This window comes from Crotalus tigris, unplaced genomic scaffold, assembly GCF_016545835.1.
Source record: "Crotalus tigris isolate CLP2741 ecotype Arizona unplaced genomic scaffold, ASM1654583v1 scf7180000019835.352304, whole genome shotgun sequence".
NCBI classification, from domain to species: Eukaryota; Metazoa; Chordata; class Lepidosauria; order Squamata; family Viperidae; genus Crotalus; species Crotalus tigris.
In genome coordinates, this window is record NW_024097733.1 from 158,693 (window position 1) to 172,214 (window position 13,522).

At 37.3% G+C, this 13,522-nt stretch overlaps 1 protein-coding gene across 6 annotated transcripts in view; it reads right to left on the bottom strand.

Annotated features, from left to right (window-relative positions):
* Positions 1-212: 212 nt before the first annotated feature.
* Positions 213-13,522, bottom strand: part of LOC120317806 (transmembrane protease serine 11E-like) — a 69,925-nt gene continuing 56,615 nt past the window's right edge. For 3 of the 6 annotated variants that reach the window (XM_039364693.1, XM_039364688.1, XM_039364694.1), the window contains exons 6-11: positions 12,158-12,321; positions 11,227-11,265; positions 9,830-10,001; positions 9,061-9,326; positions 6,773-6,915; positions 5,662-6,059 (exon numbers count right to left, since the gene is read on the bottom strand). In XM_039364693.1, the coding sequence (XP_039220627.1) occupies positions 5,898-6,059; positions 6,773-6,915; positions 9,061-9,326; positions 9,830-10,001; positions 11,227-11,265; positions 12,158-12,321 (946 nt within the window). In that variant the 3' untranslated portion in view covers positions 5,662-5,897. Of the gene's footprint in view, positions 2,318-5,661; positions 6,060-6,772; positions 6,916-9,060; positions 9,327-9,829; positions 10,002-11,226; positions 11,266-12,157; positions 12,322-13,522 lie in introns of those variants that run through there. The other 3 variants (XM_039364689.1, XM_039364690.1, XM_039364691.1) reach the window with 3 other exon arrangements.

A 13,522-nucleotide genomic window follows, 5' to 3' on the forward strand; every position in this document is an offset into this window, starting at 1 on the left:
ACCAATCACTATCATACCTTTTTCTCTTTGGGGAACCCAGAGGACTCCCTTTCTCTGTGACAGTTTATTCTTTTCCAGGATCTGTGTTTGCATGTTTTATTTCAGGGGGTCCTGTTCTCTCTCTCTCTCTCTCTCTCTCTCTCTCTCTCTCTCTCTCTCTCTCTCTCTCCCTCCCTCCCTCCCTCCCTCCCTCCCTCCCTCCCTCTCTCTCTCTCTCTCTCTCATATCATTTTCCTATCTTTTTGCATTAGGAAGCTCATATGTACTGGAGGCAATGTTGCTCCTACAAGGTTGGACTACCTTCAAGTTGATTAAATTTATGCACTTTGTTCTCTAAAATCTCAAGTTCAGCCAACAAGAGCCAACCATAAATACACAATAAATAATAAATACACCTAGAATTACAGAGCAAGATATCTCTCTCAGTTCAGGAATTATGTTTCAATGTTTCTTCATTTTTTTAATACAAAAATGAATTTCCAGCTACCTCAGACTTTTAGTTGTTAATCATTTTCATTTTAAAAAATAAATAAATTGTATTTTATGTTCTATATTTTAATTGGTAACTGCCTTGAATATCAGGTGAATACAAAAGTGGAATATCAATTTTTTTTTATTAAAGCAGCCTACTTTAGCTGAAAAAAAGAGATGTTTTATTATTCTGTTCAGAAAAATGTGGGCAAAGATTTTGTCTGCAGTGGACAACAACAAGATATCTTTGTAGTATCTAATTTGCTTCCCTAGTTTTTATAGAAGACACAATGAAGGTATCACTGAGGTCTTCAGACATCTCCTCCATGGACCAAATGTTTTCCAAAGCATCTTGGAATGCTTGCAAGGTGTTTGCATCTAGTGCAGGAATGCCACTCAGCTCTGTTGTTTTATTTGAGTTCCTCTGTGAGATCACTTTCTTGATTTCATCAGTAGAAGGGGCAGGTCATCTTGAAAGAGTTGGACTTGGTCTGGGTCTTATAGTCTGTTGATGTTGAATGATTTTCTGACAGTCCTTGGTTGCTTGGAATAAAAAAGGTCTATGTAAAGATGGAGGATTTTAAATATAAGAATAAAGAAGATTCATATAAGTCTTCTTCCCTATCTACATATCCTTAGATATGGTCCCTTCATGTTAGAAAGGAATTCTTTTAAGCTGCTTAATATTGGCAGGACAGAGATATTATTAACCTGAATGATTTTAGCTTAGAAAAATAAGGATTTATTGTTGTTGTTTTCTAAGCTTGCCCTAAAGGATATTATTCCTGAGTACTGGACTCCCCCGTTCAATGGTTTGTTTGTTTTCCCTGCAGTAGGCATAGTAGTTTGAACAGTTTGAATATACACAATTGAATCATAGCATTTAAATGTGAGCAAAGGGTATGGTAGCTTTTCTGGTATAATCCAGAAGTCTGTAAATATGTATTACTGTCAGCACTTATATTTCCACTATACTTTATTTATCACTATTCAGCAAATAAACCTGTTACATAGATTTCATTAGATTTAGCCAAATAAGGGATGAAAGTCTTTGAAATTTTAGTCTAGTGGAATGTGAGCAGTACATTGTAACTATAAATCTAGTTAATCAAGATGTATTTCATCTATGCAATAGGCTGAGAAAATATTTATAACAATAACTTTATAGGCTGATAAAGATTCCAGAGATACTTTTGAAAACAGCCACTGCTGTTTAAATAACCACCTACATCAGGGATCCCCAAATTCCGGTCCGTGGACTAGTACCGGTCCGTGGCATGCCAGCAACCGACCCGCACAAACAAGCAAAGCCCCATCCGCAAGATGCAGGCAGAACACAAAACCACGCCCCCTCTGGTCTGCAGAAAACCTCTCTCCACATAACCAGTCCCTGGTGCCAAAAAGGTTGGGGACCTCTGACCTAGACGGTTATTTAAGTTTCATTCTCTTGCATACAAGCACATCTCTTGTATCTAGATCAAGGTTTCTCAACCGAGGTTCTGTGGAACCCTAGGATTCCATGAGATGTCACCTGGGAGTTCATCGTTTAAGTGAACAAAAGCCTTCAAACTTCCAACCGTAAGTTGGGTCACCGTAACGAGCAGAGGGGCGGGATTGTGCACATGCATGCAAGTGAGGAGGTGAGCAGAATCCAAGCTGAGCAAGGAGTGAGGAGGAGAGAAGAAAAGAGTAGCAAATGTGAGTGTGCTCAAGAGAGAGTGACATCTGGGCCTCTGTGATGGCCCTCTCCTTGCCAGCATGCCAGTTTGCCAGTCTGCTTTTCTGCTGGTGCAATAGCTTGGGGAGTGAGTGGCTCCATCTCAGGGTGGATGCAGGAAATCTAGGGCTGGGTTGACCCAGATATCAGTGGCAGCAAGACCCATCCACAGGGAGCGGAGAAAGACATGGGGGAAAGGAAAAGTTTAATTATTTATTTTTAGTTTAAGAACACTATTAATACATATATACAGGACTACACATAATAATTTTGTAACTTCTGGCACATATTTGAACCTAAATATTCAGGGGTTTCCTGAAGCCTGAATAATATTTTAGGGGTTCTGCCAGGCTCAAAAGGTTGAGAAAGGCAGATTTAGACTTTTATACAGTTTGAAATGTCAGATTTAGCCATCCATCCAAAGACTGGAGATATAAATGATTTGTAACACATATGTTCATACCAGAATGATAAAATTTTCACTGGTCATATGGTGCTTATTTATGGGATTTGTGATCATTAATTGATAACAGATGGATTGCAATGCAAAATAATATTTTTGTTAAATTGAAGCAAGAACCAGTTAAACTCCTTGATATGAAATGTCTTAATAATGTTAATCTCATTAAATTCAAAATTTTACTGCAATTTAAACCCTATAACTTATAAATAATAATAATCCTTAATCATGCTAGATAGCTTCAAAATAGAGCCTTATGAGTGTTTAATTAAAACACATAGTTTTTGCTACATTGATTCTCTTTTGTCTCACACTTTTCTTTAAATTTTGCCATATAAGAATAAGGAATGGAAGAAACTGTATTTTAAAAACTGTTTTTAACTCTTAAATAATCTTGGGATGTATTCTGAGCAACAGGAAATACACAGAAAAAGGAAAGGACAGTGTTGGTGGAAGATATTACAAACATGGAAAACTAATAACAACAACAACAACAACAACAACAACAACAAAGTGGAAGGAACCTTGGAGGTCATCAAGTCCAGCCCCCTGCTCAGGCAGGAACCCTACACCATTTCAGACAAATGGCTGTCCAGTCTCTTCTTAAAAACTTCCAGTGTTGGAGCATTCACCGCTTCTGGAGGCAGATTGTTTCATTGGTTAATTGTTCTAACTGTCAGGAAGTTTCTCCTTAGTTCTCTCCTTGATCAGTTTCCATCCGTTGCTTCTCGTCCTGCCTTCAGGCTCCTTGGAGAATAGCTTGACTCCCTCTTCTTTGTGGTAGCCCCTGAGATATTGGAACACTGCTATCATGTCCCCCTCGTCTTTCTCTTCGTTAAACTAGACATACCCAATTCCAGCCACCGTTCCTTATATGTTTTAGCTCCAGTCCCCTAATCATCTTTGTTGCTCTTCTCTGTACTCTTTCTACAGTCTCAGCATCTTTTTTACATCGTGGTGACCAAAATGCAGTATTCCAAGTGTGGCCTTACCAAGGCATTGTAAAGTGGTATTAATACTTCACGTGATCTTGATTCTATCCCTCTGTTAATGCAGCCCAGCACTGTGTTGGCTTTTTTGGCAGCTGCAGCACACTGCTGGCTCATATTTAAGTGATTGTCTACTAGGACTCCGAGATCCCTCTCACAGTTATTAGTACCCCCTATACTATACCTGTACATTTGGTTTTTCTTGCCTAAATGTAGAACCTTATTTTTTTCACCACTGAATTTCATTTTGTTAGATAGTGCCCAGTGTTCAAGTCTGTCCAGGTCCTCCTGTATCTTAAACTCCTGTCTTCTGGAGTGTTGGCTATTCTTGCCAGCTTGGTGTCAACCGCAAATTTGATGAGTTCCCCATCTATCCCCTCGTCCAAATCATTGATGAAGATGTTGAAGAGCACTGGGGCACCTCACTACACGCTTTCCTCCATGTAGATGCACTTCCAATGAGGACCACATGCTGAATACAGCCGGTCAGCCAGCTACGAATCCATCTGGTGGTGATGCTGTCTAACCCACATTTTTCTATCTTATCGAGTAGTAGGTTGTGATCTACTTTATCAAATGCCTTACTGAAGTCCAAGTAAATTATATCCACAGCATTACTCTGATCCACTAATTTTGTCACTTGGTCAAAGAATGCAGTAAGGTTTGTCTGGCATGATCTGTTTTTGACAAACCCATGTTGGCTTTTAGTAATAACTTTGTTTGCCTCTAGGTGTTCGCTGATTCATTGTTTGATTATCTTTTCCAGAATCTTCCAGGTATTGAGGTCAGGCTGATAGGTCTCTAATTTTCTGGATCCATTTTTTTCCTTTTTGGAAGATGGGAACTACATCAGCTCTTTTCCAGTCCTCTGGTAGTTCCCCAGTGCTCCAAGATCTTTGAAAAATATAGTTCAGTGGTTCTGAGATTACATCTGCCAGTTCCTTGAGAACCTTGGGATGTAATCCGTCTGATCCTGGTGATTTGAACTCGTCTAGGCTGGACAGGTGCTCACTTATCATTTTCTTGCCTATCTTAACTTGTGTTTCTATTCTGTTTTTTATGGCACTATTTTTGATAGGTTGGTCTGTTTTTTCCTTTTGTGTAAAGACAGATGCAAAAAACGAGTTAAATAGTTCTGCTTTCTCCCTATTGCTAGTCACCTTCTTACCACTTTCACTCACTAATGGACCAATCATTTCCTTTACTTTTTTCTTGTTTTTTACATGTTGAAAGAAGCTTTTTTGTTATTTTTGACTTTGGTCACAAGCCTTAGTTCATTTTGAGCATTGGCTTTCCTCACTTCATCTTTTCAGGCATTTTTTCTAACTGAAATGAAGGATAAATAAAACACTGGAAATTTTATTTATAATAAAAATCAACTTAGCATGGTACCTCACTAACATTTTCTTCTGTGGTCACTCTCTTCTGCAAATTTCCCCTTCCATGTCCAAGTAAATAGTTTTTAGTTTGAATTGACTGAATATTAAATCATTCTAATTCTGTTTCTCAAAATTGTCCATGTTGGGAATTGCAATTCAAAGCATTCCAGAAGGTATCAGATTAGGAGAAAGCCGCTGAAAGACCATTAGAAACCATATAATTATTCTAAGATGAACAGTTGCATTTTGCAGCTTTTATCATCATAATTCCCCCCAAGAACATGGATAAATATGATAGCAGGACTGATACAAACTAACTGATCCTTACTTTAATACTTTCTCAATCTGCATGGCATGTCTCTTTCTAGACTGCATAAATTAAGGAGGACTATGGAGGATCCCTCGCCTAAGAATTCTCTCCATTTTTGCAATATAGTTGTAAAGGAATTATGTATTTGAATACTCCAATCCCTGGAAGGGGTGATGCAGCAATTCTCCTTGAATAATACCATACACTCAAAACAAAACAAAAGATTGGCCAAATTATCAAAGCTTTTGGGAGAGCTGAACATTCAGTGCAATCAAGCAGTGCAAACAATGCAGCATTTTAAGGATGGGAATCATAAAGAACTACAAACAAAATTATTTTGTTGGTTGCAGGTGAATGCTTCAATCTTTTCATCTTTTTGAATAACACATGAACAGTATTTATAATATAATATAAGGAGACATGGACATGAAATAACATGGAAAGAATAGTGTTGATGCCTCCAACAGAAAAACAAATCCCTACTCAACAGAATTTACCAGATCAGTATGACTGTTTATAAGAAAAAATACCTTGGATTTCATACATTAATATAAAGTTACTCGTCATTATTTCAGATTCCTGTATGGAAAGCAATCCAATCTCGATAGTAAGTAACTCGTGTATAGACTCCAGGTTTATTTGGCTTAGCACATTCATCTCCCCAGCTTACAATGCCAACAAGATACCATATTCCTCTTGAATCAGATGTAACCAATGGTCCACCAGAGTCACCCTAAAAGGGAAGGAAGATTGCTTTAGAAAGACCAGGAGAAAAATCTCTAACTTATGTAATCATATGATAGAGCTGTTTTATCAAAGATGATGCCATCTAAAATGATTTCCCTTGACATAAAATCTTCTTAGAGGAAGATATAATGGGGTCATCTCCCTCCCACTTCACAAGCCTTCATGGCTAGACTTGCTAGCCAACAAATTAATATAGAAATGGAATAGAATAAATAAAACAATAAAAATAAAAACCACATATTTCTCACCCTTACCCACAGCTTCCACATTCCTCTCCCCAGATGTATCATCATAACCTTGGAACTGCAGAAAAAATAAGCTTCCACATTTTACATCTCCTGGTTCACCTCTTTTTTAAAAGATTTTTAAAATTCTGTCTTTTTTTATGAATAACTCAAGGTAGCTAACATATATAATACTTCCTTGTTCTATTTTCTCCTGTGAAGTAGATTGGGCTAGGATTACCCAAATTATCCAGATGGCTTTCATGCCTAAGGCAGGACTAGAACTCATAGTTTCCTAGTTTATTGGTCAGCCCTTAAATACTACACCAAACTTGTTCTTTTTCATCTAAATCTCTGTTACTTAGTTATAGAGGTGGTGTATAAATACGTGGGTTTTGCTCCAGTACAAAAATACTATCAAATCACAATATATGCAGGAGCCTTTTGCTGACTTCTAAGTTATTATTACACCTACCTGACAAGCATCACTTCCTCCTTCCAGGTATCCAGCACAGAGCATTCCAGGTGAAATGGCTCCATTATACACTTCTCTTCTGTTGCAAATTTCATTACCTATAATTTTCACTTCTGTTTGACGAAGTTCACCAACACTGGGACCTGGTTTTCAAATAATAATGGGGTATTTTATCCATGAAAATTCATGGAATAACAAAATTGCCTCACACTACATAAGAAAAGGAAACACATAAGAAATGTGTATAGTTTGCAGAACATATATTTAAATGCAGTTGTCAGGAAATTTCCCTCCAAAAAAGAATCTAAATAGAAACCTTTGGAAACACCTGCTTAGACTAAGGCTCCTCAGTAGCTTAGAACTTTCCCGTAAACTTTCAGATTTACAGCTATCCTGCTTTAAGGCTAGGTAAATGGGAAATTTGTTCGTTCAGATTAGAACAAACAAAAATAAATTCTTTGCATATTTCTGAGAACTTTCTAATGCAATTGAATATGATTGTTAAGAAATATTGTTATTTCTAGTGACCTCTGAATAAGGAAGATTTTTGGAATGAGTTAAATTGAAAGGAATATAGTAATTGTGGTGGCTATTCCTTAACCTGTGATTTTCCAATATATCTGTCCATCTATCCCAACATTTGAAGCATTTCTGCAGCTTTTGCAATTCTATATTTAGTTTTCTTATAGGTGAACATGCATATGAATACATACAGTATATTCTGCCTAAAAGAAGGCAAACAGCCTATCTAGTTGGCAATACATCAGTCAAAAGGCTTAATTGCATATTGTCAAAAAGTTCCAACTCTGTTATTCTGTGGTTTTAGCTCAAACAGATCCAGAATATCAGACTGAAACATAAAATTCCACAATTGAACATTTATGTATTTATTTATCTTGCCTACTTTTTACAAACATCTCAAGGTAGCAAACATGCAATACACCTTCCTCACCCTATTTTCTCTACAACACCTCTGTGAGGTAAATTGGGCTGAGAGAGCACAATTGGTCCAAAATCACCCAGCTGGCTTTCATTGCTAAGAAGGACTTGAACTCATGGTGTCCTGCTTTCTAGTCTGCCTTAACACTAGGCCAAATTGCCTTGATGTTGAGTATTTCTCTGAGAAACCGTATTCAACGAGTAGTCCTCAATGGCACTACATCCACGTGGAGAGAAGTAAGCAGTGGGTTACTACAAGGTTCCATCTAAGGCCCAGTACTCTTCAATATCTTCATAAATGGCTTAGATGAGGAAATTGAAGGGGAACTCATTAAATCTGCAGACTGACAAGAGTAGCCAACACCCCAGAAGACAAACTCAGGATCCAAAAAGATCTTGACAAAGTTGAACAATGGGCCCTATTCAACAAAATGAGGTTCAGTGTGGAGAAAAGCAAAGTCTTTCATCCAGGTAGGAAAAACCAAAGGTACAAACAGAGATTGGGCGAGACCTGGCTTAAAAGCAGCAACTGTGAGAGGGACCTTGGAGTCCTAGTGGACAATCATTTGACTCTGAGTCAGCAGTGTGCAGCAGCAACCAAAAAAGCTAATACAATCCTGGGTTTTATAAACAGAGGCATAAAATCAAGATCACACAAAGTATTATTACTGCTTTATATAACCCTAGTAAGACCACACATGGAAAACTGCAGCCAGTTTTGGTCACCATATCACAAAAAAGATGTTGAGAGTTTGGAAAAAATTCAGAGAAGAGCAACTAAGATGGTCAAAGGCCTGGAGACTAAAACATACGAAGAATGGCTGCGGGATTTGTGTTTGGCTAGTCTAAAGAAAAGAAGAAATAGGGGAGACATGATAGCAGTATTCCAGTATCGGAGGGGCTACCACAAGGAGCAGGGGTCATGTTGTTCACCAAAGCACCAAAGGGAAGGACGAGAAACAATGGTTGGAAATTGACCAAAGAGAATAGCAATCTGGAATTAAGGAGAAACTTCCTGACAGTGAGGACAATCAACCAGTGGGACAGCCTGCCTCCAGAAATTGTGGGCGCTCCATCACTGGAGATTTTTAAGAAGAGACTAGACAATCATCTGTCTGAGATGGTATAAATTCTCCTGCTTGAGCCGGGGACTGGAGTAGAAGACCTCCAAAGGCCCTTCCAGCTCTATTCTATTCTCTCTGAAATCATTATGAATATATCTGGTTGGAAAAGGAGATAAGCCCTCTTAATAGTGTAATTTGGTGTCTCTATAATCTGCTGTGGTTAACAAATGATCAAATAATGATTATTCACACAAGTTAACTAATTCCAAAGAGGGAGCTACTAACCGTCATCTCTAAGAGCACCAAATCCTGTAACAGCACAAGTTGTATTCTCTGGAAAAATATATGAAGTTTCTGGAAGACAAACACGATGTACAGCAGTTGTAAATTCCACTGGGGGTGAAATCTGTACAACAGCAATATCAAATTCATGATTCATGACATTATTGGCATAATGATCATGAACGATGATCTGGCGAAGATTCCTTCTCATTGTTGGAGGTCTTAGACGAGCCCCAAAACTACTTGTCCAACTTCTAACATCTCGGACACTGAAAGACATTAGAGAGTACAGATTATACAATAAGAACTCTATTTGCATTTTCATTTATTGTAAACAAAACTTCACAATGGTTCCTTGCTAACTGTTTTCCAGTTTTTCCTGCGCTCACTATCATCAGACTTCAAGATTAGAAATAAATTCAGTTTGTAAAATGGAGTGTTTAGGAATAACAGCAGCTGTGAGCAGAGATAGAGAGTTAAACACCACTCTCCCTTCTACAATTTTAGTTTTAAACATACGAGACAAACTGTATTAGTGGTAACATCTGTGCATAAATGAATTGGGAAAATTTTATTGCTTAAATATGTTGATTCAGGTGTAATCTTAGAGCAGGGGTGTCAAACTTGCAACATCATGTGATGTGTCACGATGTATCACAACTTTTTTCCATTGCCAGCAATGGGGTGGGCACAGTTTCGCCATGACGTATCCAGCCCATGGGCCAGCAGTTTGACACCCCTGTCTTAGAGGTATAGGGAAAGATTTACTCACCCTCTAAAACAATGAGCAGCAGTCACAAGCCAGTTATTGCTGATCAGCGTTGCTCCACAACGGTGAATGCCATTCAGCTGGAGACTAGCTTGCCAGGGCCATTCCCCTTCCCCTGCAATAGTTCCTCCATAGATTCTCTCCACAGATCTGTCCAGTCGTGTCCCACAACCTACTCCCAGCCCCCCCAAAAGAATGTTTATTTCATTTCTTTCCAGAGAACAGAACACTTTATTAAAGGCAGTCTGAGGGTTTGCTAGAAGTATAAAAATCATAATTTATTAGAACATAATTTCTTTTTTAAAAAAATAAACAAAGTACTCTTTTTTAGAAATATAGAGAATGGGTTAATTTTATGTTCATGTTTGCCTGGAAGACATTCTCACTAAAGATGGTGGAATGTATTAAACAGCCATACATCATTCATTCACTGAACATTAAGGGAACAGGCAAGGGGGTATCAAAACATAATTGTTTCCATTAATGTGCTGTCTTGATATTGCTTTTTTCTTGCCCTAAATTATTTATTCACAGCAAAACAAGAAAATAATTGCACAATCCCTTTTGAATACAGGTAATATAACTATAATTGGGACAGAATGTCTGTTGCTAGGCCAGCTGGTTATTAAGTGAGTTGCACCCAAATTTATCATCTTTTAGTCTTGTTTCTTAAATGAATCACTCCAGTGGTTAAATGACTCACATGGCTGTTAAATGAATCCAGTTCACCCCATAGATTTTGCCTGTCAGAAGCTAACTGGGCAGGTCTCAGATGGTATTCATGTGACCACAGAATGCTACAACTGTAAAATGCTAGAAACTGTCTTCTTGGAACACCCTCACTCACCACCAAATAAATACAGAATTGCATTTCTGGGTTCAAGAAAGAAAATAGATATGTTTTTCTGGTTGCTGAGGTTAGCTCAGAAATATCATTTCCCCCCCCCCCCTTAGGGAAAAATGCTATGCAACAGTTCAATTTTGTACAAATAATATACCATTCTTAAGAAACAGTTCATGGGTGATCTGACTTACAATATTACAATTAAGTGAATTTAAAATTTAATTTCATGATTCATTGCTATAAAAAAAGATTCCGGTATCTTCTTTGTCTTCATAATGTTATTTAGTGGAAGTGATTATCAAATGTGATAATCAGACTGAAAAAAAAACCAGATCTGTTATGACTGAGCATACTAGTAGATAAAAAAAGTTTGAGAATGATGGTGCTAAGGCAGCATTCCTCAATAGGGCAGTCTTATTTTATACAGTAGATGTGTCCAGTTTCCCCAGTTATAAAGTTAAAAACATCTGGAGAACAGCATCCAGAGGAAAATGAGGCTAAACACAGCAATTTTTAACAAATCTGTTTTCAAACAGATAGTTGTTCTGATACTTACAACTGTTAAGAAGATTTGTACCATTTTCTTCATTTATCTCTGAAAAGAAAGATAAAGAAACAAATATTAATTTTGCAGTAGCAATATCTTCATCCATCCTTCATCTAAAGTACATGATTTAATAATCACTAGTAATTTGGGAATATTGGCAAAGGATTTTTTCAAACCAGTATCTCCCTTCCAGTAAGGCTGAATATCCAGCATTTTAAATAAGAGAAGGTGAAAATTTTGCTTAAGTTTTTTTTTGCTTAGAATAAAACAAAATACCTTTGTAAATGCAATACAAACGGTCTTACAACCATATTAGCCTTAGGAAATCTGAAGACTGCAAGGCCACATTTCTAAACTCTTCCTCTTGATTAAATGTATTTAATTGTCTTTTTCCTGAACTACTTTTATGAAACTTAAAGCATTTAAATTGGCATCTTTCTACTATTACAATCACCAGAAAGAAAATAAGATATCTATTTGTTCTCTATATAGTTCTTACAAAAGCTGTCAGAAAATCCCTTATAACCCATTTAGTGTGTTATCATCATGAATTAACCAATCAGCCAACGTTTCTATTTATTGTACTATATAAGGGTGACTAGTTCATATAAAAATAATCAAATAACATAAAGATTACTGGCTTTGGCTCAATGAAATTTTCTCAATATTTTTTGGGCAAAATGCTCTGTTAATTCCTAATAATTATTCTTTAAATATTAAACAAATAAACAAATTGAAAGCCAGGGAACAATTATTAATAGAAATTGGCTGGAAATATGAAAGCTTTTTCCCCACAGGAAAAAAAAGTGCAAATACTACACAAATATCTTGAGCAAGAATAGGAAATGGGTAACACAGTTTTGATCAGGTGACAGTGAAGGCAAAGTAAACAGTTTAAAAAAAATTGATCATCATTACAAAGGACATCTGTAACACTTGCCTGAGAGCTTATAAGAAGAAAGATCAATACTTAAGGGCCATGTTGATGCTTTCAGTTTTTTCAGCAAAATATGATAAATATTTGTCCAGAGTATCTCTTTATTATCTGTGGCAATGAACTTAAATATCAGCACCACATCTACCAGGACACCTTCATTCCCTGGGCTGCAAAAGAATAATACAGGCAGTTGACCAAACAAGCCAGAATATTTTCTATACCCTGCAGGGTTATTATTTTTTTTCATATATATTCACTCAAGGCTTTGGGGCAAGTAAGACAGAAAAATTAAAATACTGCATCGGTCCATAAAGGAACACCAAGTACAAGCACCGGAAGATTTGCTGCTCAACTCATTGCGTCTTAGAAATGGATGGGATTGGGCAGGCACTAGAAATGTTTTGACATAAATTTGGATGATATCATCAAAAATAGCTAAGATTTGGGACTAGAAAATATAGGGATCTTCTAGTGTCACAAACTTTCCCCCTGTTTTAGCTCTTTTCCCCCTTTTCTTTTCATGTGCCCATCTTGCAATTAAGTTTTATTCACTGGCTGATTCACTCCAGCCGACACACCCTGGCTCTCTTATCCTGGTTGACTCACCGTAGCCATCTAGCTGTGGAACAAGTTGCCACTGCCAATTCACTGCACAACAGCACGCTGCAGGACAACTCGCTGTGGCCCTTGCTGTGAGACAATTCAACAGAGGATAACTCAAGAGAGGAACAAGTAAATTTGCAGCAACTCATGTCTTGCTTTAGATTTGGAACTTCTCAATTTAGAAGTCCTTGAGACTGAATGTAGTTCACTTGTCCCTCTCTTGAGTTATCCCATGTTGAATTGTCCCGGTGAGTTGACCATGCTGAGTTATCCCAGGACAAGTTAGCCCAAGGCAAGTTGGCCACAATGAGTTGTCCTGCAGCAAGTTGACCATGGCAAGATATTTGGGGAGAGTTGGCTGGAGCGAGTCAGCCATGGCAAGTTGTCCCATTCTTTGTACAAATGGTTCAAATAATAAATCAAATTTCAGTATCTATTTCTTGTTTTGGAAATTAGATTTCACACTATGGGAATCTTTTTTGTTTGCTTGCTTCAGTTTCACTTTAATAAACCTAATCACATGTTTATATGTGTTTGAACATACTGTGTTCATTAGTTAGATCCAGTTGGGCCAGATAATATCACACTACATTGCACAGAAGCCTACTCTTGCCACTCACTTACTGGAATATAGTGAATTTTTAATGTGATTTTAGACTCAACAAATATATCTGGAGGGATGTATTTGTCCTAATTCAGGATCTATTCAACTATTAAAAGAAGGTGTACTAAAAAAAAGATTTTATATGGTCATTGCATAGTAAG